General features: G+C 42.6%; 1 protein-coding gene across 2 annotated transcripts in view; it reads right to left on the bottom strand.

Moving 5' to 3' along the window:
• Positions 1 to 27,693, bottom strand: part of NELL1 (neural EGFL like 1) — a 430,252-nt gene that overhangs the window by 311,115 nt on the left and 91,444 nt on the right. For both annotated transcript variants that reach the window (XM_077820141.1, XM_077820140.1), the window contains exons 7-11: positions 25,889 to 25,971; positions 18,625 to 18,759; positions 17,688 to 17,790; positions 12,846 to 12,919; positions 10,486 to 10,585 (exon numbers count right to left, since the gene is read on the bottom strand). In XM_077820141.1, coding sequence (XP_077676267.1) covers positions 10,486 to 10,585; positions 12,846 to 12,919; positions 17,688 to 17,790; positions 18,625 to 18,759; positions 25,889 to 25,971 — 495 coding nt within the window. The remainder of the gene's footprint in view (positions 1 to 10,485; positions 10,586 to 12,845; positions 12,920 to 17,687; positions 17,791 to 18,624; positions 18,760 to 25,888; positions 25,972 to 27,693) is intronic.

Below are 27,693 nucleotides of genomic sequence, written 5' to 3' on the forward strand. Positions count from 1 at the left end.
TTCTCCTTTCCCCTAGCACTTGACTAAACTTGTTAAGAACCTTAACAAATGGGAAGTGGCAAAACATCTTTGTGAAGGCATATATATTGTTTCCACACTGTATGTCACTAGACTTTTACAGAACAAATTAAAATTGATGCTAGAAAGCCAAGGAATGTACATTAAGATACAAAATATTAAGTGCTGCACTGTAGCTGTGTGAGTTAGATTAGGAGCATCCCCTGAGCAGGGATTGGCTGGCTGGCCAGGAGAAGAGGGCAATGCTTTCTTGTTTAGGGGAGGAGGGGAGAGGCAAGACTGCTGGAAGAGCAGTCAGCATGGTGGTGGATGACTCACCACCTAGGAATGAAGGGTTTTAAAAAACAAAAGGTCAGTGGGGGCCTGGCCACTCCCTCATTCACTGGGAACAGGCTGGGCAGCAGCCTCTGGTGCTTGACCACATGTAGTCAAACAGTGACTGGGGATAGTGGGGGAAACCCCTTCCCCATTTCAGGACATAAAAACAGGCAGCAACTGCACATGGTGGCAGGGCAGGAGTGGGGCCTGGGTTCCCTGCTCCAGAGAACTCCCACATGGAAGCAGTCCAGACAATCAGCAGTGGATCGAGTGGGGAAACAACACCTTCCCAGGTTGCTGGGCATAAAAGCAGACAGCGGTTTGGAACACAGCAGCTGGGGCAAAGCAGGCAACAGTAGATGCACCGGGCAGGGATCGCCATCCATGAACCCAGACAAATGCTGTTCACAGTAGGGAACCTTGGTGTAGCACAGTTGTCAGTGTGGTCCAGAGATCAGTGGTACCATGCATGGGGCACAGCTATGAGAAAAGTTTTAACAAATTCATACAATTCCAGGAGCAGGAAGGCCAGTCGGCAATGTGGCCCATTACAGAGGAACGCGTGCTGCGGTACATGCTGTCATTGGCAACCTGTCAACTGGTGTCCTCCACAATTTCAAACCGCCTTTCAGCTATTACATTTGTCAGTAGGCTGAATAGCTACCCAGATCCTTGGGGGGTTTCTTAGTTCAAAGGTTTTTGGCGGGATGGCCACGTACCAGTGGACTCAAGGAGGATTCCCGTCATCCCATCAGGATTGACATGCTCAGGGACCTCCTTCGCATCCTTAATGTCATATGTAAGAGTGCACAGGAGGTGTCCCTATTCAGGACAACATTCTTGACAGCATTTTTTGGTGTTTTCAGGATCAGTGAGCTAGTGCCTGGGTCCATCAGGGATTCTTCGGGAAAGGCTTTGGAATTTCATGATATCAGCTGGCACGAGCATGCAGTGATATTACACTTGCGAAGGTCAAAGACTGATCAAGTCGGCCAGGATGCATTCATTACCCTATGGAAGGGTGGCGAGCCTGAGGTCTCCCCCGTTCGGGCGCTGAGGGCCTACATAGCAATACGGTGAAAGGGAGATGGCCCTCTTTTTGTACACGGAGACGGGAGTCCCCTCACGGCATATCAATTGATTACCATGTTGAGATGGGGGGCTAACGAGCCAGCCCATGAATTTGGTTCCCACTCATTCAGAATAGGGGTGGCTGTGGCAGCAGTGCAAATAGGTATGGAAGCACAAGCTATTCAGGCAATCGGGTGCTGGCAGTCTAATGCATACCGAATGTATGTACAACAGCAGGTGGAAAAATCAACATTAATCTGTTGGGTTCTCATTTCAGATATGGGACAGTCGGCTATGCACATGAGGGTGTGTATCTGTGGGCACAGTATTGTGTTTTGGGGGCATAGGCATGCATCCAGGTTGCCAGAGGGCTCCCAGCTGGGATTCAGTGACAAAGCATTACTCAGTTGGCACACACGAAGGGGCATGTTATGGGATCAACGAATACCACTATTGTATGCTGTGGGGGCATATAACAGTGGCCACCGGATATATTAGTGATACACCTGGGAGAAAACGATCTGGAAACACTTAAAGGGGTGGAGTTAATGCTTTGAACTAGGAGGGACCTGATGTAGATCCTGGCAATTTTTCCAGGCGTTAACATTGTCTGGTCGGATATGCTTCAGTGCAGGGTCTGGGGGGAGCCATGAACCCCACCAGGATGGACAAAACCAGAAAGTATGTAAACAAGGAAGTAGCCAAATTCTTGTTGCCCTAGGGGTGGGGGTGGGGGGACAACAGTAATTTCACATCCTGGCATATTCTGCGGGGCCCCAGAGTTATTCTGGGAGAATGGGGTGCACCTATCAGACTCAGGTGCTGCCATATTTTTGGCTGATACAAAAGAGGGCATTGGGAGATGTCTGGGAACCCAGCTGGGTGTGGGGAGGAGGCAGCCAAGCTAATGGCTGGCGCCTCCTTGTGGCAGATGTTCAGTGCAGGTACTCCATAAATTAAGGCACAAAAGAACAGAAAAATGGCTTGGAAAAGGAATTCAGAAGAGGTGCTTGGTAATTGAGCAAGCCGGGGGCAGTTGGGGACTCCTATGATTGGTACAGCAGGGAGCCAACCCCTCCCCTCCTCATTATAGTCCACCTTAACCCAGTGATGAGCTGCCAAAATCTTAACAACCGGTTCCCTATAAAAAGGTTCTAATTTAAGGGATGTGCCAAGAGGTGGAGAGGGCGGGGGAATAGTGGCAGGGAAGAGATTGCACAGAGGCAAAGGGGGTCGTTGAAGGGGGTGCAGTGGCAGGAAGGGAGTGGCACAAGGGAGAAGTGGGCAGGAGGGGACTGTTGCAAGGGGCTGGCAGGTGGGGGGGGAGTGTATGTGCCTGGGGTTGTTGCAGGGGGGTGAAGGTGGCAGGGAGCGGTTTGCACAAGGGAGGCGTGGGCAGGAGGACCCGAGGTTGATGCAGGGGGTTTTGCCGGGGTGGGGGATTTGCCCAGAGGCAAGACAGCGTGACTTGTTGGGGTGGGGGGGTTCACAGAGGAGAAGGTAGCTGGTCAGTGGGTGTCGGAGGGGGTGGCACTGGCTGGGGGAGCGGTGCCCGGGATGCTCCCACATACACCATTCCTCAGGCCAGGGACTGGACCTACCCCGGCACTCCACAGGCCCATGCGGCTCCCCGCAGCCCAGCTAGGTACCTTGCTGGTGGAGCAGATACCCAGCTTCTCCGCACGAAGAGCAGAGGGCAGCTGCGCCTTCTTCCCTGCGCCGCAGGCCGAGCCAAGCTCCCCGCCACCCCCAGAACTCTCAGCGACGGTGCAGGCAGCCAGCCCGCCTGCACCCGAGCCAGGCTCCCTGCCGCCCCCGGGGCTCTCACTGGCAGCAGCAGTAGCTGCCACTGCCGAGAGCTCCAGGGGCAGCAGGGAGCTTGGCTAGACCCTCCCCTTCCCCGCTCCGCCGCCGGCTGCTCCCCTGTGGGGCGGGACTGGCCACACCACAGGCAGCTCCTCTGGAGCCGGGAGGCAGGGAGCAGCGGCAGCCTTGTGCTCCACTATTTAAAAAATATTGGGGGGACACCGCTTTTTTGGCACCCCCAACCACTTGGCGCCCTAGGCGGCCACCTAGTCTGCCTAGTGATTGCACCGACCCTGCCCGACAGACCCCCCGGAAGTCCCACGCCTACCCAACCCCCCCATTCCCAATCCCCTGACCATCCCCTCCAACCGCTCCCTGCCCTTTATCCAACCCCTCCTCCCAGCCCCGGCCCGGCCCCCTTACCATACTGCTCAGGGCGGCGTGCATGGATGCTGCACGGCCCACTGGAGCTCGCAGCCCCACCCACTCAGAGCAGCAGGAGCTGCAGAGCTGCCCAGGAGCGGTCCAGAGCACTGGTGCCAGAGGCGCGGCACGGCACGCTGAGGCTCTGCGAGAGGCGGGGAGAAAGCGGGGAAGGGGCTCAGGGAGCCGTAACAATTTTTAACAACGGGTTCTAAAACTTGTTCAAAATTTAACAACCGGTTTGCGTGAACCGGTGCGAACTGGCCCCAGCTCACCACTGCCTTAACAACCCCTCTTATGGGGCGGGGGGTAGTCGGTAAGGTCCCTGGATGAAGGGGGGGAGGGGAGCTGGTGGAAGCCCCCGCCCCCCAGAATTGGCTGGAATTGGTAAAGTCCCAGCAAGAGAATTGCTGGAGGGACCTGGATGAAAAGGGGGGGAAGCTGGTGGAAGCCTCCCCAAAAATTGGCTGTAATTGGAGGGTACCGTCAGTGGATCTGCTGGAGGGACATAAATTTTGCACGTGCACTGCACATTTTATCTACCGGGTTAATCCCAGACATCTATCTAATAATAAAGTTGTGGCCTGATTAAACCCATATCTAATGTCCCTTGTCATTCTTTCAGCATAGCCAGACAATCACCGCCCTGCACTTTAAGCAGGGAGCGGTTTTTGCAGGCATTATTCCTCTGCACATGTAAAGTAGGTTTCACATGCCAGGGGAGCATACCTAGGAAATGCAGTTATGTCTCTTCTAGATGTACATCTACATTCTACATCTTTGCAGCTCTGGATCTGTGTGTAGAGGAATGAAACTGTTTCTACATTCCTACTAGACTATGGAGCCTGGAGTATAGCAGTCAGCATTGGCATGACTGACTCTCAAACCCTCCTGCTAGCAGCCAAATTATGGGTGCCTGCTGTGTGGATGTACTGTGGGGGAATGGGGATTCTTATGCTCTTCTCACCCCTAGAGGCTCCGAATCAGCAAAGACTTAAGCATGTGCTTAAATCCATCCATAATCAGCAAAGCACTTGAGCACATGCTTAAAGTTAGGCACATTCCGTTGATTAAGTATGTGCTTAAATGCTTTACTATAAAGGGATAGCAGAGACTTCAATGCTTTGATGAATTGGGACTGGTACATATCTATTCATGACGGCAATTACTGAGCACTAAACAAGTAAATAATGAATTCAAAAGAATACAAATAGCAAATTTTGATTAGATCTCTGCAGTAATAGTGCACTTTTCCAGTTCCTTTAAAATATCGAACACAGTAGAAACTATCATCTGAATTACCATGTGATCTTGGAATTCCCAGCTTCCAACAGGGCTAGTGAACAATAGAGTTCATACACCCATACTGGGTAGGTAAAAACTGAACTGTCAAGGTTTCAGAATATTCAGGAATGTTGGATCCAATACTGTTGGCCATTCTCTCAATGTAAGAAAAGGCTTAAAAAGAAAATAATTGTATCCCAGCAAAAAGGCACTTGGAGAGGATTTAACAGGATCACACAAAATCTTAAACAGAACTGATAATCTCAACTAATTTCAGTTTAACACAGATGACAAGGCAAGTGAGCATGAATTAAAATTACAGATCAACACATTCACAACAGATGTCAGGAACCAATTTTTTCCCCCACACAAAGTCAGAAATTTGCAGAACAGCCCGCCAAAGTCATATAAGACATTTAAAATACGATCAGGAGAGGGATTAAATACTGAACAGAGTGTCTAGATTTTTCATGAGCCTGATGACCTCTCTTTTTCCAAATATTTCTGATCATGTTACAATCTCCTTTGTCAATGTTGTTGATTGATTGCTTGAGCTACAGTTTATTTTTTCTCCCCCACTGAAAGAATATTTGTGTCTTTTTATTACTATTTCTACTAAGTGGGGCCTGCCACTTGATGTTACTTGACTGCATCGTGACTAATAAGTTAAACGAACTATAAAAGCCTAACCTGATGATTACTTTAGATAAGCTATTACCAGCAGGACAGTGGGGTGGGAGGAGGTATTGTTTCATATTCTCTGTGTATATATAAAGTCTGCTGCAGTTTCCACAGTATGCATCTGATGAAGTGAGCTGTAGCTCACAAAAGCTCATGCTCAAATAAATTGGTTAGTCTCTAAGGTGCCACAAGTACTCCTTTTCTTTTTGCGAATACAGACTAACACGGCTGTTACTCTGAAACCTATAAAAGTAATAACATTTCATGCTTCAGGTACATGGTGCCAGGAAAAAACTGCACAATTGTCAAGGACTAACAATTTCGAAGCAGGTTATCTAAAGTTAGACACTATTACCCCGATCCATAAAGGTATTTAGGCTCCTAACTTCCATGGACTTCAAAGGAAGTTAGAAGCCTATATACCTTTGTAGATATGGGCCTATAGGCCAAATTTTAAAAGATACTTAGGCACCCAGTGGGTTTTTGAAAAGTACCTACATGCTTAAGTCCCATTGTATAGGGCTGGAAGCAACATATCCACAACCCTGTTTAACTTTCATGGTCCTCTCTGATAAATCTCTCCTCTTTCTGGGGCTTTCCTAGCTGTTTTGCTGATGCTCTTACTACACTTTCCAAAATTCCTGGCTATCTATCTTAAATGATCCCCAAATCCTACCACCTGCTTCCTCACAGGTTGTCAATCATACTCTCATTGACTGTTCCATACTTCAGAGGCTTTTAATTTTTAATTTATTTATTTAAAGGCTCGGTGATGTTTCATTTCCAGGGGTAGATCAATGTTCTACATGTCAAAAGTAGTTTCACCCTCAAAACTGTTACAAATGCAAATTTGTGTCAACTATTATTGCATAAGCTTGTATATCAGAGAGCAAACTCAGATGAAGAATCATGTAATTCTGAACTAGCAACCTTAGCCTTTCATGATGTGAAGTAGTATTACTAGGCCACGAGCAGCTAGACTCTTCTGATTCCTTTCAGATCTTTGGAGATTGCAGACCCAGAGCTCAGAGGTGTGACATCAAACAACATCCTTACTAATTCTTTTAATGTATGTGGAAACTATTTCAACAAATCTGTGTTGTGCAGTAGTTAGGTAGCAACACAAGAGTGTTTCAAGGTTTAATTAGCTAATGTGTGACAAATGCTTTGAGGATATAAAGCACTTTTTAAATCTTAAACATTTTTGTACCTATGTTTAGGAAGTAACTAATTCATACTTCTCAACCTCCATCAGAGTCCTAATAAAATTAAAATCTTGAAACAGCTCATGTTCCCACAGCAATGCACAAGAAATGTTTGATTTCTGGTTCTGAGAATGCACTCGGTTTTTCTTGTGGTCAGAAAAATCTTGAGCCTCACAGCTAGACAGGGAGAGATAAGAAATATGCTAATTGAAGTGCCTCCTTGAGCTGCAGTTTTAAAATCAGAAACATTTTTTTTAAACTAATAAATGTAACGGTGACAGAAGCCATATTTTTGCATTACACCACTGTTTTCTTCAATAAAATGCACATTTCAACTCATCCAGAGTATTCTACCATTGCTGCCAACCAGTGTCAGTAGCCAATCTAAATCCATCAGCCAAACCATGTTACTGGATACTGAATAGAAATTACTTTACATAGAAATTGAGCATTTCTCACCACTTCATTATCCTCCCTCCCCCACTCTCTTAAGGAGGAGAGGATGATTGAACAATCTGGGTTTGCTGGGGTTGGCGAGACACAAGAAACTGTAAGAAGTTACACTATAAAGAACCCTTGTGAAACTTACTTTATTTATTTGAACCACTCATTGGACAAGGGAAGGAGATGTGGGATCCAAATCTATCATTCAAAATGACTCATTATCTCTAGCAAAGAGACCAACATTTAAAAGAGGCACAACACATTTTTGCCCAACTATTTTACTGTTGTTATTGTATCTGCCTTTTGGCAATAAAAACCTAGGATGACACTAAAAACGATAAAGATTTGTGAAAATAAGTTACAAATTTGTTCCTTTTGTGCTGATAATTCTTCTTTGATTTTAAAACAAGCCCAAGTTGTGTCTAATGGTACAGCTGTGAATTTTTCCAGTCAGTCAAGGTTATAAAATAACTGCACTACAACTGTACTTTTACATCAATGTCCACTCTGCTGATGCATTGTCATGTGAGGAACCCACACAGCTGGATATATTACCAGTAATTGGTCAGGCACAGATCCTGCACATGGCTCTGGTCATGCACACCCCTGCATCCAGGCAGATCCATACGCAGGGTCTAGCCCCACACGTTTTATGCTAGAGTGTCACTATACAGGAAAACTCTTTATTCTATTTGATCTACTACATCTTCTCTACTATACCCCAATCACAGTCATTTCAGTAAAACATAGAAATGGTGTCATATGAATAATTTAGATGCTACTATATTATAAATGTGTGGGGAAGGAGGAAGAGAGAAAGAGAAAGGAGAGGAAGAGAGAGAAAGAGAAAGAATCATCTAAAGTAATGACTTTTCTAACCATTTTCAACAATAATGAGTGAGTAGCAAGTCTACCAGCTGGGTCTATTACAGTATTTCACTGGTACTTTGCTGACTCACAACGTGAATCTATGTAAACAACAGATTTTTCTTCTCCCATGGGATATCATATATTATTCTAGGCACTTAACTAGTACAGATATGGCCACTATGAAAAACCCTGTGGTGGACACGTATGGTGTAAGAATGTATTATTACAACGCTATCATATTTTCTTCCCCCTTTTCTCCCTTTCCCCACATTTATTCATTCAGGAGACTGTAAATTATTTTGCTGTAGTTCAGCATCCAGCAAAGCACAGGCTGCCAAAATTCTGGCAGCGGGGATGCAACCTGACCGTAAGAAGATTTGGACAAATAAATGTTGGGGAGGGCAGGGGAAAAGGAGAAAAAGAAGGAAAGCATATGATAACATTGGTGTAGTGTGCTGTGGTATGGTATAAGAACGTGCCCATTGCTGTACTAAATAAGCACTTAGAATAAAATGACTGAACCCCCCCTAGTGAAAACATAAATTGACAGAGACTTGCTCTATAGGTCAACAAGTGTAAACTGTTGGATTTACCATTTCACTATGGATGACACTTTATTGGTAACCAATAAACATCCACTGGAAAATCCAACTGATCATTTTTTTGAAGTTTTCTGGATTAAATATATTCTGAAAGTCAAATGTAAATTACTGTATGTTTCTTTGCATATTTGCTACAACACTCCATTTAGGACTTCAGTTAATACAATGATTCCAAATGACTATATTAAATATCATGTTTCTTCCCCAAATCTCTCTCTCACACACAATAAAAGTAGACTACAGGCTCAAAGAGTGGTTGGTCCTGCAGATTATTAAATGCTCTGCCCCATTCCAAGTTCTTAAATGCTTTGCTGAACCAGGAACAGTGTGCTGAAACACTGCAGATCAAACCCAGAGAGAGAATCATGTGCTTCCCACCTGTTACACTTGTGGAAACTAAAGCCCTAAACGTTATCATAAACTCTGTTATTTCTTCAGGTTTCACTAACTGATTCAAGATGTAACCCAACAGAAGATATGTTCTGTTTAAAGAAAAACCCCAGTGTAATATATTAGATATTCTGTTCAGTATATCCAGTTATAAGGAAGACAAAATGAATAAAAAAGAACAAAAAATAAACAATCAGAGAGGAAGCTGTCATCTTCACATTCTGATAATACAGAATAGGACTCAACGTCAGCCTCACCATTTGATAGCACCAGAAATCAGAGTTCATAGAAGTGGCAGGGACTTTTCCTTCTTTTATGTCTGAAAACCACCTCTAGGCATGCACATTCATGGCATTGTATAATATAATTTAAAAAAACATACCTAGGGTGACTACCTAAAAAAAAGGTATCCACAATATTATAGAACCTAACTCTATAGTTACAGATCTTATCTTTCTTCTTTGAAGTTTGCAGATTTCCAATGCTTTTAAGTAACGAAGCTGCACTAGATCAAACTGGGCCACCTGCTACAAAGCATCATTAAGACAGCGACCCCTCAGAGATAGGCAGCAGCAACATTTACTGCTTACTTCAACAGCTACAGGTGTTTCTAAAAACTGCTTAAAAATTGATGATGTCTATATGGTTAGAAACCAATCTGGTAAGCTACTTCAAATGTACAGGCCCCTGCTACCACATGGAGTTGCTTGCAAGATCAGGGCCTTCGTCAGTAAATATTTAATTACACACATACACTAATTAAATATTTATTGACTAAGGCCCTGATCTTGCAAGCTAGACAGAGGTAGGTAGGTAGGTAGGTAGGTAGATAGATAGATAGATAGATAGATAGATAGAGAGAGAGAGAGAGAGAGAGAGAGAGTTTTCCCTTAATGTGTAATATGGAAGCTTCCCTTAAGAAAGTAATATGACAAAACAAAACCCCAGATCCAAGCACCTTCAAAGTTAGGATCTGGACTGAGATCTGAACTTCACACTAGCTCTTACCTCTATAATAGGCCAACCGAAAATCCCATATCCAAACATCTTGGAACTCCAGACATTCAGATCTGAACTTAGCATCTCAGAACATACCGATTTTAAATATAACTAATCCTTAACTGAGTCATGTAGGCAACAGGAGACATTGTGTCCATTGTCCTCTTTCTCCTTAGCCCAGAAAAGTTACTGCCTTGTCCCTGTAAATTGATCCTCCCAAAGGAACAGCACAGGTTGGTTTATAGAGAACATTGTTTACAAGTACAGGTTTATGTAAGTAGCCAGTATTTCATCAATTAAAGAGGAGTGATTCATTACAACACATCCCAAAAACCACCCAATGACTACATTCCATCCAAGCATGTACTGCTTACCTCTGCAAACGCTGCAGCACTGGTTCTCTGGAAGAATGTGATCTTTTTCTGAGCAGTTCAATGGAGGACAGGTCTCTGTTACTTTTACTAAAATTCCATTCTGGAAATAAATAAATGTTTTTAAAAAAATGACACTGATGAGAATGTATCTGATGGCAAGGGTCACACAGTTTTCTATCCACAGCTCTAGCAATCTTTAGTAAAAACAGTAGTAAAGTGACAGGCAGCAAGCTAAAGTCATTTTTTACACTATAAACTCAAATCTAAAATTAATCTACTTGGACATTTCTATTCCCACAGTTTAAGGAAAAAAGACACTACATTTAAACTCAAAAACTTGTACAGATGCTTGTTCCTTTCTTAACCTGCATAAGCACGTGCAGAAATTAAAGCATTTTATTTCACTCCAGATTTTTATTTAAGAACTTTTTTTCGCCTGTACATGAGACTTGTTTATTATATTTTAGGTATATTTTAAATTCTGTATACTGTGGTGGTAGGTGAATGAGACAAAGCAGAGAGATTAGGTGGCCAAGATGTTCAAATGTGATCAGGGATTTCAGTGCCTCTGTTTTGGGCACCTTAAAGGGCCTGATCTTCAGCAGTGGAGCTTGGGTGGCACGACTGCTGCCTCATTCCTCTCTGCTGCTCCCGGCAGGCCAGGGACGGGCAAAGTCAGGAAGTCAGAGAAGCCACTTGGCTGCCTGCTCAGCAGGCAGCCCGAGCAGCCCTGGTGACCCAGCTGCAGCTCAAGTCATCCAGCTTCCCGACACTTTGCTGTATGTTTGACATACAGCCTTGGCTGCTGGACCTGATTGAGGGAGCAGGTTTGCCAGCACTGTTGCCAACCGTCACAGTTTTATGGTAAGTCTCACCATATTCGGCGTTCTTCTTAATGCTTCCGATACTGAAATCAAGAGATTACAGGAGGAACTCTTTTTTTAAACCATGAAAATTGTTTCTAGCCCTCATGGTTGCAGACAAAAGCTTGAAAAGGTGACCTCAGTTCACCCTAAAGGCTCAGAAACCAGAAGGCAAATTACAAGACCACCAAAAATTACTTTTAATAAATCTCATGATTTTTAGGGCCTAACTCATGATTTTTTTAAGGCACCCTGCAGAAGGGTACAGCACATGGAGTGGAATTAACAGACATTAGGACTGATTCTCATCTCAGTTTCATTGATGTAATGCAGGAGCCTCACACAGGAGTCCATGGAGTTATACCAGGATAGGTGAGAAGAGAACCAGCAAACTGTGTGATCACTGTCAATCATTTTATCCAACTACCCAGCTGGAAAGGTATTGGCTATAACTCACCACCTATTCAAGATCGGACAAAACAATTACAGTAGGAACAGTGCAGTATACCACTGTACGAACAGCAAGTGCTGATAAATCAGGTCAAACACACGTAGGGTGACCAGACAGAAAATGTGAAAAATCGGGACGGGGATGGGTGGGTAATAGGAGCCTAAATAAGAAAAAGACCCCAAAATCAGGACTGTCCCTATAAAATCAGGACATCTGGTCACCCTAAACACGTGGCAAGGAAACAAGAGAGACTATGACAATCAAATCACTCAGAAAAAGCTCAAAACCAATTCAAACCAAACTCATATCTTCATTAGAGAACCACGGAAAAGAGATGAAGTCAAGTCTGACTATAGTTGCTTCGTGTCAGCAACAATTTCATTTCCTAAAATTTCCCCATTTCTGTGACTGGTGACCTTGCACCCTAGAGAGAAGAAACTGGCATATCCAGGAGTTCATTTGGCCTTATTTTTATAGTAAGAAAGTGTTGAAACAAGCACTTTGGGGTTAAAATCTGTTGGTGTAAAGTGGTGTAGCTCCATTGATATAAATTGACATTAAATTTCAGATTTAATCCACTGAGATAAACAGGGCCAGTAACTTTTCAGAGAACAAACACAGGCTTCCTTCACATGAAGAGGCACTACTCAACAGAAGTACTGTGGATCACTAGAGTAAGGCCCCAACCCACCAAAGCATTTAAGCGCCCTCTTAACTTTCAGCATGTGAGTAGTCAGGGCTTAAATAAAGGCCAGAAACTTTTAGTTAGACTTGTCCAAATCCAGAGTAACTTCAGGGACTTACGCCAGCGTGGCTGAGATCAGAACTAAAATGACACCTCAACCCAGGTAAGGAGCAAAGAGAAAGGAGAATACCCTCCTAAGACACTTTATTATCCTAAATAGGCCATGTTCCAGCTTTGTCTGTGTATGGATAACACATATGCATGAAGGAAACCTAAATTTATATACACGGTTATCATTGTAATTTATGGGCACTGCATATTTATTGAAACAACAACAGAAGTTAATCAAATTAAAACTTACTCGGCATTCCCTGCAGTTCCTGGTTAAAACCCTCTGACCTTCTGCTAACACTCTGCCTCCAAAGATACACGTAGCTATAATTTTAAAAAAAGCCCCAAAATTAATATTTTGGTAGAAAATGACTGAAAAATAGAAGTAAAAACAATACATATATACATAGGCAAATACAAACCTACTGTGGTAAATATGATGTAGTCCCTTTGTCTTCACTTGAAGTAAGTATTGATTGCTTTCATTTATTTTGAGTGCAATAATACATTCATTAAAAAAACCTATTATCGTGAAACATTATACCCCTCATACTGACAAACTAGCCTATTAATGTCCTGAAGTGATAACAAGAATAAAGCATTATTCAATATATACTGAACCTAATTCATTAACAGAATCACTCACAGCATAGACATCCCATAGATTAGATAGAGTGCATTTGTATTACTATATGTCTGCATCAGGTTATTCAAAGCACTTCAGAATCAGAGACAGACATTGGTGCATTGTATATGAAGAAAATGGCAGGTGCATAGGTTTCAGTTAAGCCTCCAGATTGTACCCGGGGACAAATAAGGATAGAATCCTTAACACAGCTTTATCCCTGTGGAACTGCAGAAATAGTTCAGAGCCAGACGAAGCCTGAAACTCACTGACTCTACAAACTGAAAAAATCACTGTCAGAAACAGTCTTAATAGACACATGGAACAAGGAGGGCTCATGCCAAGGCTCAAAGGAGGGACAAATACAGCATGCAACACTAAATTTTGTTTCCAAAGGAGTACAATGGATCTAATTATTGGCTTGATTAGCTGAACTAACTTTTGGAATGGAGTGCATTGGGACGTGACCCTAAAAAAAATCTCTCTACTGTTCCCACAGCCCCCAGATTCCTAATTGCAGATATTTGCACCTTCCTTCTTCTCCACCTAGAGCGGTCTGTCTAAATACCTCTTAAAAGCTCTCATATTTCTATACCAAGGATGTAAATTGCTTTCTACACTGAATGGGGATTCTCCAATATCCCTCTAAATCAGAAATAGCTAGATACAGAGTTCTAGGAAGAATATTCTAGTGAACAAACGTTCAACTGTGTCTCAAAAAGGTTCAATTCTCAGCTACAGACTTCCAGTGTGATCTTGGGAAAGTCACTTAATCTACCCTGTGCCTCCATTTCCCACCTGTAAAATGGGGACACTACTTCCTACTTTACAGTGAAGTTGTGATGATAAAATCCATGCATAATTGTGAGTTTCTCCTATACTGTTATGATGGGGATCAAATAAGTACCTTAGAATTGATAGACTGGCATGACTGATTAGGAGAAACTTTGAGACCCTAGTATGAAAGACAAATTGTCGTCATCCATGCTGAGCAACATCATGTGTTCTTCCACTCCAAGTTGCAGGAATTCAATGAACCAGTTCATCCTAGCCACAAATATCATCTTGGCTCATCACGGTCACTCGAGTACTAAAGACTCATAGGTAAACTAGCTCCCAATCCCAGCATCATGAAAAGGCCCCATTGCTCAGGCCTATCTTTCCCTGTATCTGCTGACAGAGAATTTCTTTCCTATTCTTCTGAGTAGCAAACAATCTGTGGCACGCTCATGGCAGCAGAGAGCCTGGAATTCCATGTACTTTTAATTTCCTCTCTCACAGGTACAACCTATACCACCTAAGCCAGTTGGCCTGCTTATGCAACCAACTGATAAGTGCATCACTGTTAACTCCAAGAGATGCCTCTCTGTCTATGCCAGATGTTTCTCCACTGCTGTGAAGAGACATGTTTCTTTCACCATCCTCTTGCTCTGTGTGCCAGCCTTATTCTTTAAGTACACAACTGGGGCCAGCCTGCAGGATACATGCTCAGTTCCTTCTTAAATCTTCCAATCATTTTATGGAAAACTGTTCACAGATATATGCACAACTTGTGAGGCTGCCATCCGTGCAAGTGTCCATACATTTGATGGGTCCAAATTTCCTTCTTGTCTGAACATTCTGAGAGGAGACTCACCAAGTTAGAGGTGACTTTACAATCTGAGAAATACACATGAATGTCCCAAAGTCTTGTATACTTTCCTTCCAATGGGATGACATTGGTACCCGAAGTAAACCTGTGCAATTTGACCAACAATTCTAGGTCCACACACATACAATGTTAAGAGGCCCACAGTTCTCACACTACTCTCTATATCACTGGTGAAGCCCAGGATTCTTGTCTTATATTGATATCATTGTCTTCTGTGTACTGGACAGTGCTCCAAAGTCCCATCATTAACTCTCTTGAAGAATGACTAGCAAAGTAGGGCCTGCATTTACTCTGTTGCACTGGATGGGGACCTAGAGTCCTATGCTATAAGTCAATAAGACTTGACATTTGTCAGTAGAACTGAGAGATTTCAATGTGTTGCTTCTCAATGAAGGCGATTACGGCAATCCCGTAATGGTTCTTCCTCACCTGCCTTCAATACTGCGATGGCAATTGTATATATCCTTTGTTTCTGGCACCAAAGAGGTATTACATAATAAATTACTTTTGATTTTTGTTGCACTTTCCATCCAAATATCTCTGAATGTTAGAATAACCTATAAAGTCTTTCAGACACTATCCTGTCTCCCAGAATTCTCTCTCTGTGTTCATATTGCTGGAAATGGGAGGATCTAAAGAATTCTCACCATGTACAAAGCAGACAGATTTTCTAAAGAGCTCAGCTTCCACTATGAGAAGCTGGGTGCTAAGCACTTTCAAAAATCCACCTCTTAAGTCTCCAAAGAGGACGCAGACGTTCTTTTGAAAATTTGGCCCTCGCTTTATATTGCTCAGTATGAGCTCAACTGTGATCTCACTTCAGAAAAACACACTAGATTTCATCAAGATGACCGTTTTGGGAAAGATGAACTTGAGTGATTTATTTTTACTCTCTCTCTGTTGTCTCACCTGACTGCCTGTAGCTCATGGCGGGACTTGCACTGGACAGAAGAGAAAGTGAGCAATTTTACAACAGAGAAGAGAAACAGGGCTTCAAATAAAGTTTTAGTCTTCTTGCCAAAAGCTGGTTTGTAGGGGTTAACACAAGATGGCAGAGAAGAAAGCAGAAACACCAATTTTAAAATCCCTAAACATTTTATAAGTCAGAACTGCTTGGTACTTCGATACAAAAAAAGAACCATCAAGCTGTTCAATAACTCCTAGAGACAGAAAATTACAATTGATGATTCTATCCAGGACTAAATGGGGAAACTGCAGAGAAATCAACACCCACAGTGTAATAATGTGGATAGCCTCAGTGGCTGCCACTACATACCCAAAAATGACTAACTGTGGCCCTAGCATATCATTCTGTCAAGGAGCTGGCACTTGCAATCAATTTCAATCAACTTTCATACAACATTTTCCATTGACTGACGTGCTGAGTCCTTGGCAGAATAACGAGCTGAGTTTGGTGCCAATCACTGACTAAGAGTGAGTTTGTTCATCATTCCGTTAAAGAATCAGAAACACAGTCTACACTTTGGGACTTGCATTCAATCTACAGTTTAGTCCTTCAGAATTCCTCTGAGTCAAATTCTGGCTGGCATTTGTTACCAAGTGCACACCAGAAAAGACAGAGCAAGAGAGAGATGCTCAAGTTCTCAGATCCATGAAAAGAACTCTCCATAAACTCTCAGTAGGTGAATCACAAGTTCTTGTGCTCTGGAGGGTGCGGGGGCAGGGTGAAAGTTAGGAGTCAGGGCCTGATCCACAAGTTTTACAACATAAATTATTTGTCCTTTTGTGCACAGATTACTCATGGGCCAGTGTATAATGGAGGAAAAGGTGGGAGCTGTGCACATGTTCATGACTAAGCTGAATAGGTGCACCCTTTTTTTGACAGAATTCATGGATGTCCATTTGGAGTTGAAGTGGGAAATCAAAGACTGGCAATCTAATTTTTTTCTGGGATTTTTTGTTGTTGTTGTTTCTAATTAATCCTAAATCAGCCAACAGATACATCATTGACTAGTCTGAATGGAGAAAAGCTGTGCCCAGAACCTGTAGGTGGGCGAGATAAGGGGAAAAAAGGTTTAACTTTTTCTTGATACGTGAGAGCGGGAAGAAATTTAGTCCTGTGTACTTGAGCACACATATGCTGAATTGACTTTGTCCCCTCAGCCTCATTTGAGTGTTAAACACTTTTTTTTTCCACATAGGGCTTCCATTTGTAGATGAGATAAGAGAATTTAATCAATTGGGCCAACGACAGAATTTACTGGTGGTCTTCTTTTCCACATTAATTTGGTCTACAATAAATTACGTAAACTATTACTGCACACAATGGAGATCATTACAGTCAGATCATTACAGACATGAATTGTCCTTATTCTGCTGATTATATCATTTTACTAAAAAAAATCCACAATATCCAAAGAACCACCTTCAGTTCAGAACAGGATGACAAATAGCCAAACTTAAAGTTATTACCCCGTACTTATGATAAGTACAGACCAACTGCTTCACACTAATTATCATCAATTGGGTTTAACAGCTACTAGTAGAAGCCAGACATTTTTCCTTTGGAGAGGTACAAACAAGGGCATGGACTTTTTAATGCCAATAGAATGTAGCAATATAGTCTTAGCAGTACTGCATTGTATCTCCTAGGTGATTCTTTTATTTTTCAGCCAATAGTTATTTATTCATTTTTTAACCAAAGCTGCCACTGTGACTCATGTTCCCTGCATTAATTTATCGGGACCTGAGAAAAATCAAGTGTGGGGGGGAAATCAAATGCTCCTAGTTTCAAGACAAGTGTGATTCCAGTTAAAAAGAAGGTGGGAGGAAAATATCAAATGTAATGTACTTACACTTGCATACTTTGCAGCACTGGCCTTCCATATGCACTGGGAGGGTGTCAGGAGAACAGTTCAGAGGGGGACAGGACATCCTACGGCACTCCACTACACCACTCTAAGCAAAGGTTAGAAAGATGAAGTTCAGATGTGTGTATATTAGTTTATAATTTTATATAAAGCACAATTACTGTACCAGAAAATGAAAGTAGCATTAAGGATTTCAGATCCTTCCTACAGCAACAAGTCTTATCTGACTGCTACCCATATGAACTAAGCCACCCCCATTACCATTTTGATATACATCTTTGTCTTATCCCACTTGCCCATGCTATTTACGTGGATTAGACAAAAAATAATACCATCTTTACAAAAACATAAACACCACCTTTTGCAGGCTCTGTCAATCATCTTCAAAATTTTAACAATAAGTTTTCTATTTTCTTGGGCAAACAAAGGTACTCTTCAGATATCTATCAAATAATTTCAACCAGACAAGATTTACATACTAATTCTCTTCTGTTCCACAGGTTTTCAAAATGATAAACGCCCAAAACAGAATCTGCATGTTGTTACCATACAGGATGCAATTGAGCACCTATGAATAAAATTAAGATAATACTCTCTCTCTTTCTCTCTCACACACAAATGAAACTATTCTGAACCAAACACAGACAACACTATGATTTCCCACCCTCCACCCCTGCAAAATGGTGAGCTTCTTACAGATATAATTAGAACGAATGAGAGAGTTGTCAAGGGAAAGCAGATTTTATTTACTAAGTATTCATATAAGAAATGGCAATTCTTTGCCACTTCCTCGCAATTGTTCACATTGTCACTGGGTGCAAACTAAAAAAGTAATAAATCTCAGAGTTGGCATTATGTATTCAAGGACCATTCACACTATAATTAGGCATCCTACCGCTTACACCCATTAGAAGATTCTTACTTTGCATGTGCAATTCCTGCAGTGATCATCTTCTACCCATGAATCTTTGTCTCGATAGATCACTCCATTTACTTGACAAGTCTTCTCACAATGACAGTTTTCCAATTGACTAAGCCTCGTTTCTGCATAATTTAGCTAGAAGTGAAAGGTACTTGATGTAATTTCTGTAATTCATACACATGGTTTTAACAAAGCAAAGAAGCAAAGAACAAAAGAAGCAGCTTACTGACTTTAGGCTGAATCAAATTTTATTACACCAGTTGAAAAACAAACTAAACAGAAGACACACTGAGCCAGAACCAAAGGTGGTGTAAATCAACCTGTGTCCGTTTACTTCAATGGAGATAAGCTAATGTATGCCAGTTGATGATCTGTATGATTGGCTCTTCTAATCTAATGAACCCCAGCAAGATATTAAAAATGTACCTCTTGGGGATCTCATATTATTAATGAATTGGGTATTTTCAGTTCAAACTTCAAAAAAGGAAAATTATCCATTTACCGGCATACACGTAATTTAAGAGCATGAATGCTGTCAGGCTCGGATTCCTTCTGTTCAACCTATCTCCACACTGTTTAACATTAACAGGTTGCAGAAAGACCTTTACATGATATAAAGCTACTAGGATTTACAGGGAAAAGACGACATTTCAATGTGTTGTATAACAGATTTTCCCGAACTATAGATCATGGACCACTGGTGGCCCACAGAGCACTTGCTGGTAGACAGCAGAGAGTGGGCTGGTCACATGATACCATCAGCATCTCCTCATTGCCAGCTGCTAAAATGAATTAACAGATGCTAAAAGTAATCTTTTCCTAGTAGTACTTTTCCAGGCAAGAAATTGCCATATTTGCCTGAAGAATGCTATGTAATAGTGAATGGGAGGGGAGACTGTCCATGTAACAGCAAACAGGAGGAAGGGGGTCCATGTGATGGCAAAGATAAGGGAAGGTGATCTCTCCAAGTTGTTGTCCATACTATGAGTAATTTATGCTTTTCTTCTGTGCACATGCTCCTTCCCATCCTCCCCAACACACCCACACAGATTATTGTCACCATGTTCACATAGGTAATCCCAGGCTTTCCCCAAACAAAGAATACTCCATGCAAATGAAGATTCCGGAGTGATCTGTAATATCGTGGCCAATCGCCCCCTGCCTCGATCTTCCTCAATCTACCCTTGCATTGAAGTGCCCACATTCTCTATCCTATGTGACCAAGCAGGGCTTCTCCCTATCTTAACATATACTTGCTATCATGCCCAGTCTCCTTTAAATAGATTTGTCCAGACATAAGCACATAACAGATTAAAACAAACAGTTCCTCAGCTCACCCTTTCTCCGAGAATTTCACAACCTCCCTTCCCAGGGGTCTCTTGCAGCTTCCCAGTGCCAGCCAGCTCCCTTCTTGCAGCCAGTTCTCATTCAGCCAGCTCTTTTCCTCTTCTGGAACTCCAACCCCAGGACCACCTCCCTGAGCACCTGGCCCTTTGTTCCAGGGACTCACTGCAGGAATTGGCTGCACTCTTCTGTGGTTCCTCTCCCCAGGCAGAGCCTGTCCCAATCATGCCTCCTCTTCTTGCCCTCTGACAGACCCTTGTAGTTCCACATGTAGCCCTGACCTCTTTCACTGGTCCACGCACAGGGACCAGCTACCCTGTGATGGGGTCCAACACAGAGAATAAATATCCCCCAATACATATCTACCACATGTAAGATCCTCTGCTATGCAGAATAAGAACCAAATTACTCAGTCCCATTTACTAACTCTTCAAACTTCCTGGCAGGACTCAACTTCCACATCCTTCAAACACCAAAACGGCCATCTCTCCCAGAAATCCACAAATCCCAGAGCAGGTGGGAACTTCTCAAAGGGCCAAATTCTGATGCTTTTGCTCACATTAAGCACCACATTACTGCATGAGTAGTCCCACTGTAGCGAATGTATCAGAATCTGGCCCAAAGTGAGATGAATGCTAGCCCTGATCACTCTTACAAATGGCATACTACAGTATTTTACAGGATTGTTCAAAACATTACAGCTTACTATAGCATTTTTGCACTGTTTAGAGAGACCACTGTACAGTACTGTAGTATTTTTATATTGGTATCTACCCGCATTTTATATATTTGCAAAAAGGCTCTCAAGACTTCCACCATTATCCATTTTAATAGGAATATTCCAACCTGCCCATCAATCCTCATTATACTCCCTGTCAGGTAAATCTCAAACACCAGCAGATTCAGGAACAAAGATGAGCAGAAGATACTAGGGAAACATCCTTATTTCCCACTCTTCAATCCTCCAGAGAAAAGGGCCTTGAGGAAAAACTTCTGATTTTCCTTAAATTAGGATTCTGGGATATTACTGGAATTGACACTCAGCCCTCCCAAAGCCAGCATGATCTTGTGACTTCAAAAATGCTTTTCATACTTTAAAGGCAAAAATCATCCTATTACTGAACTGCTAATCCTGCCAGTTTGCAGCAGTGACCTGAAAAGGATTTCTATATTTATAGTGTATAAAATAGAATATATTTCACTGCATTCAAATTGTTTAATCTATATGTTTTGTTGCAGTTTATTTAACCTGTACCTTTTCTTTAGTCTTTATTTTTAACACAGAAAAGTAAAATTCATCATTTTTATTTCTTATAATGATTCTGTATAAACTGAACACAAAAAGAGAAAGGATGTTATACAAAAGCCAGGTTTGAAAAAGGCATTTAATTCTTGATTTTTTTGGTGTTGATTCCTGTAACAGCACTAAAGGAGAGAAGCAAATGCCAATACTAACCAACTAAAAGTTGCATATTTTGTGACTTTCATTGTTGCACTGAATTTATATAAATTCATTAATAAAACACAATATCTACCTCTTACGCTGAAGAACGACTCTGGATGTAAAATGAATCTATTAGTAAATCAGAGATGTGTATGGTCATTACCACCTTTGGCATGTATTTATCTTTGCAACTATACAGAAAATGTCAGTGTTATCTTTATAGATATGAAGACCTGCAACAATGAACTTTCTGATAGTAATAGGTCAACAGATGTATCTCAGCACACAGAGGTTTATCTTTTTTGAAATACTATTTAGTTGGCATTTGCTATATGGAATAAAATAGAAATGTTCCATTTGTATTTAAACTCTCAAACATAATTGAAAAATCACCATTAAGCACAACAAAACAATGATATCCTCAAAATTACATGAGTTACAAACTGAAATGCCATTCCAAATGCTGCCAATTTTGCATTAATAGATTTGTCAAAGATCTGAAAAATCAGTGGAAATTCTCAGGCTCTGAAGTCTTGGATGGATTAGGAGTAGGAATGAACCAATGGGGTATGGAATGTCACTCCACTACTGAGCCACCCATTTCTAGTCTGAACCTAATTTCCAAGTTATTTGAAAATTCAGAAATATATTCAGAACTATTTCTCCCATCATTTTTTTCATTTTTCCAAACCAGAAGATAAAGAAAAAGACTGTTCTTATGATATATTACTTGTGGGCCATCCAGATGCAGGTACTACCAGAAATATTATGAAGAAAACTCCGTTCTCATGAGAGCTTCAGAGAACTTTTTGAGTCAAAATGTTCAGGTATTTCAAACAAACATTTGTGACCAAATAAATCGAGTGTGTAACCAAGCTAATAGGGTTACGTCAAAAGTAAATTCTGCCCTTAAACATTTCGGCATTTATGCCGACCAAACCAAGCACTGAACCTTTTGACTGTTACCCTGTTAAGATTTGGCAAGTAGTAAAGTTTATTAGAAGTTTTGGGCTGGAAATCTCCAGTAACTATCTCCAGCCACCAAAAGAAACATCTGATTACAATGAAAAAGACACTTCCTAGTGTGACCCCCTAGTTTATTAAAAAGGAACTGCATTCCATTTTCAAAGACCCTTGTTTCAGTAGAGTTATACTGATTTACAGTAGCTGAGGATCTGACCCATTTAACACCACCTAACATTCCATATACAGCATAGTAATTGGGCACGGTGAAAATTAACCTGTCCTTCTTGTCCCAAGTTAATTTATATTTTAACTAAGTTTTTAACAATTTGATCTATTACCTTTTTCTATTTAAGGTTGCAAAATTAAAGAGATGAAACAGCGGAGTGTAGGGGGTAATGCAAAAAGTTCAGACTCCTTCCCCACCATGAAAAGCTACACTTCTATGCATCTTTAAAAGCAACACATTGCCTAGTTCAAATTGACTTCAAATCTTTGAAGAGTGCGGGGGAAAGACGGTAACGATACTTAGTTCACTACATGCCTTACTTGTCATCATTTGTAATTCTCTTGGTTACATACTGACATTGCAAACACCATTCATTGTTGGGTTTTGTTTTTTTTTTTTTTTTTTTTTTTTTTTGAGTCTGTAATTAAATTGTAACCAAATGCAAATCTACAGACAAATTCAAGCTTCTGGTATACCACAGCCTAAAAGCAACAGCTGGACATGGAAACATGGAACCCAATTTTTGTATGCTGCCAAGTTCACATTCTGCAACTCTCTGAATGGGGGAGGGAATTAGGGGTCACTTATGTATTTCATAATACATACTCTTATACATTAGTGTATACCTAAAACTGCAGAAATATCACTTAGGACCTGAGTTTGCTCCCTAGGACTGTGATGTGAAAATCCACCTCTAAAATGTCTGTTTTCAAATCCCACCATCTTTAATTTGCATTTGTCTCACAATTAAAACTTCTTGCACAGCTATGTGTGTTCTTTCTGGACAACAGTACTTCTACAGCTAATGCAGCAAAACATTTAGTTAATGCATTACTAAGGAGTAAAACAACCTTATTGGGGGAAAGGAACAAGACAAAAAGGTCATCCCAGCACTGCTGTATGGGAACATGCAATCTTCAGAGTATCAACAGCATGTTATTTGGCCCCAAAAATGTATTAGCAAGCAAAAAATATAATTAACAGCAGAGAGAGCAAGTCACTCAATACAGTACATAATTGGGACTTGCTCATACCACCAACAGGGCTTAAAATAAATTACCTCTATTTCACATTTCCAGCAGTAAAGTGAACTAAAAGCTTAATGTTTCTTATTCTCTGAGTGAGCCTGTCCAAAATACGCCAGTTGGGTGAACAGTGTCAGTATAATGCAGACGTGCTTAAAATTAAAACCTTTCTTTTTAGGAAGGAAAGAGTTCTAAGGGCAGCTGAGGAGGTACAATTCACAAGTTAAAAATATCATGAGTTTACCATCTGTATAATACACAGGGTTACTACATAGATTATACTTTGGGAAAATCATGTTCAGTAACTATGCTGTAATTAAATGCACCTACAGGTGATTCTGTAGTTAGATATTGATCAAAAAGTAATTAGCGTATAAACAGCACATCAGGTGAGATAACTAATTCTTGTTTAGATGATAGAATTAATCATAGGCCAGATGGTTTTGCCAATGTTAACCACATGGAGCATTCCCAAAGGAATAGTACACACCAATTTACGAGATGCAAATCAGGACTGCCACTCTGCTTAACTCACTGCACTTAGGGCTTACACTACCGCTTAAGTCGATGTAAAAGCCATGTAAAAGTCGGTGTGAAAAAGTCAACCCTTGAGCAACGCAAGTTACATCGAGCTAAGCGCTGTTCACACTAGCGCTATGTTGGAGGGAGACAGACACTCTCCCACTGACATAGCTTCCGCTTCCCGCTGAGGTGGAGTAATTATGCTGACGGTAAAATGATCTCCTGTCAGGACAGCAGATCTTCACCACACGCGCTACAGCAGTGCAGCTTCACCAGTGTAGCGTGGTAGTGTAGACTAGCCCTTAGATATATTTACAGTGAAAAGAAGAATAGGTTTATTGTCAAATAACAGATTCAAATAGAAGTAAGAATACTGATTACATATAAACAAAATGATTACATATAAAACAAAATCATAACATGCTTTCTAAAACCTAAACTTAACTCCCATCTCCTAAAGGATAGCTTATCCCAAGTCCTTTTCCCAGCATTTTCAAACAGAATGGCTGAGAAACCCTTTTCATAAAATCAAGTCTGCGGCAGCTTGTCTTCCAAGACTGAAGGATGCCCGGTGTACTACCATACCCCATTATGCCCCTGGCTGTTTTTGTTTTTTCCTGCAGCAGTCACTATCTGTTCATTAGCACTAGACTCAATATGCAAATAGACTTCCATTGTAAGAAACAAACAATGTGCAATGGTCAGCCAGGGAGATAAAAGTGTCTACCACCTCCTGTCTGGAAAAATCTGTCTCAACACATGCTACCTTTGAGTGACATGCCTTTAACTACAAGGCCTTAAAAAGATAACATACATAACTCCTTACACATTATCTGCTCATACATTTCACAATGATTGTGATGACACTCTTTCAATAGAGGCCTTACATGACCCCTTTCGGTGATCTTTAACCTGTGTCCTCTGCCACTGAACATCAAGAGGTCCTTGGGTCACACCCCTTAACACAGATCACCCCATTCCTTACCTAGCCCCCAAACTCCATAAGCAGCCTCAGTTGGAGGTCCAAAGGCTAAAACAAGAACTGGCTGTGGGATTGTAGCAGAGCTAAGGGAGAGGAGTATCTTCCCATTCACCCTTACCACCACCACAAGGCAGCAGAGAATTAGTGTAGCCTGGACCTGTGTTAATTCCCTTAAAAGCGTGTGTTGGAGAGAGAAAATGCAGTAGCTCCAATGGAATTGGGTATTTGGGTGAGCCACTGGGGTCTCCAGAACTGGCAAGGAGAGACAAAGCCTCTGTATGAAGACCCTGCCCTAACCTCCTGAAAATTTCAAAGAACCCTCAAGTTTGGGGGGTAGTGCCGCTGCCCATTCCACTTGGGGTAAATGCGCACATACTGCCAGTTTGGGAAAACCTCAGCAATGAGATCACTGGGGAGTTTACCCTTCTTTGTACCTGCACTTATCTGCTGGCATGTAAAGGGACACATTCTGTGGTTTCTTTAAAAATCAGACCCTTCAGTAGTAAGCATGTTTGTTATTACACATTCTTTTAATTAACAGGCATTTGTAAATGTCCTCTAAAATACTACAGAAGTTGGATGAGGCTTTAGTGGCATTATGGAAAATCCACTACAGGTAGCTCTATTGGAAGTAAGAATAAAGCTCTACTAGGATAGCGTAAAGCAGATGCAAATGTGTAAATGCTTTTATAGTACTCAACATGAGGGAAATGAGGGACAGGATGAGGAACTGATAAGGGGATTCAGGTACTTACTTTTGCAGTCATTTTTGCCAGGAGCTCTTGTAAATCCATGATTCCTTGCACCAGACTTAAGAAATCACTGCAGGTTGGGCATGCTCAATAAAGGAAGTGGGGGGAAAAAACCATAAATCAATGAAGACTGATATACTGTTAAAACTTCATTAATTTGTGTGTGACGGTGCGTCAGTGCCCTGTACTGGGACTGCGGGGGCTAACTCCTCACTGTGGACTCAGGAAGCCACGCCTCCACAGCCCTACTGGGCATACTCGAAGTGCAACACCAGTATAAGAGGGAGCAGCCTGGCAAAGTCTGGGCTGACCGCTGCAGGGGAAGGAGGTGTGCCAACAGCTCCTGCTGCAGGGCCGCAGGCACTTCATGACATGGAGGCAAGCCATGCCAGCTGACAGCAACCCTCAACCACTGACAGGGCCCTGGCTGGGACTCGGTGGAGAGAGAGGACCCGTATCCTGACCACCGCCAACCCTGGGGTGGCGGCCCAACCTGACAGTGACTGACTCGGGCCACTAGGCCGCACAGTCCCAAGCCTGGGAGCAGTTAATGACTTGGGTCGCTAGGCCGCACAGCCCCGAGCCTGGGAGCAGTTAATGACTCGGGTCGCTAGGCCGCACAGCCCCGAGCCTGGGAGCAGTTAATGACTCGGGTCGCTAGGCCGCACAGCCCCGAGCCTGGGAGCAGTTAATGACTCGGGTCGCTAGGCCGCACAGCCCCTTGGCGGACCTAACAAAGAGCTCTCAGCCCCACAACGTACAGTGGTCAGCCAAGTGCGAGAAGGCCTTCCATGAATTGAAGGACCAATTAAATTAGGGAGCCAGTCCTTTTTCACCCAAACTTCAACAGGCCTTTCATATTACAGTCTGATGCATCAGAAGTAGGATTGGGAGCGGTGTTGTCCCAGGAGGATAAGGGAGAGGAGCATCCAATAGGAAACTCTTCCCCAAGAGAAGAGGTATTCAACGATAGAGAAGGAGACCCTAGAGGTGAAATGGGTGAACACCACCCTGAGGTACTACTTGCTGGGGAACCCCTTCCAGTTGGTCACCGACTTCGATGGCTTAACATTATGAAGGACACCAATGCCAGAGTCACAAGGTGGTAACTTTCACTCCAGCCATACGACTTCCAAGTTCCCACCAACCCAGTAAGGCCCACACAAATGCAGACTTCTTTTCCTGGTAGGAGGGGAAGATGTGGAAGAGGGGCCACCAGCGGGGACCCTCTCAAAGGGGGTGTCTGTGACAGGGTGTACACACTCCACCCTGGGATTGCAGGGCTTAATCCCTCACTGTGGGCTGAGGAAGCCATGCCCCCATGGCCTTACTGGGCACGCTCGAAGTGCAACACCAATATAAGATGGAGCAGCCTAGTTCAGTCTTGGCTGACCACCATAGGGGAAGGTGGTGTGCTGATGGCTCCTGCTGAAGGGCTGCAGGCATTTCATGAGGCCAGCCAGCTGACAGAAACTCTCAACCTCCAGGCTCTGGACCCTACCGAGGGAGAAAGAACCGGCAGAACTAGGAAGCCACAAGATGCGGAGAAGTGGGTTGGAAGTAACCCAGGGAGTCTTTGCGGGGAGTTGGACAACTGGAGGTTAACTTGGCGTGTTTCAGACAGATCCCCGCCACACTGGTGGCGGGCAACCCTGCCACCAACAGGGCCCTGGGTTGGGACCCAGTGGAGAGGGAGGGCCTGGGTCCCCGTATCCTGGCCACCACCGCCTCTGGGGTGGTGGCCCAACCTGACAGAGACTGACTCCAGCCGCTATGTACGGGGAGACTTTGGCAAACCAGTGAAGTGC

The sequence above is a fragment of the Eretmochelys imbricata genome, chromosome 6 (genome assembly GCF_965152235.1).
Source record: "Eretmochelys imbricata isolate rEreImb1 chromosome 6, rEreImb1.hap1, whole genome shotgun sequence".
NCBI classification, from domain to species: domain Eukaryota; kingdom Metazoa; phylum Chordata; order Testudines; family Cheloniidae; genus Eretmochelys; species Eretmochelys imbricata.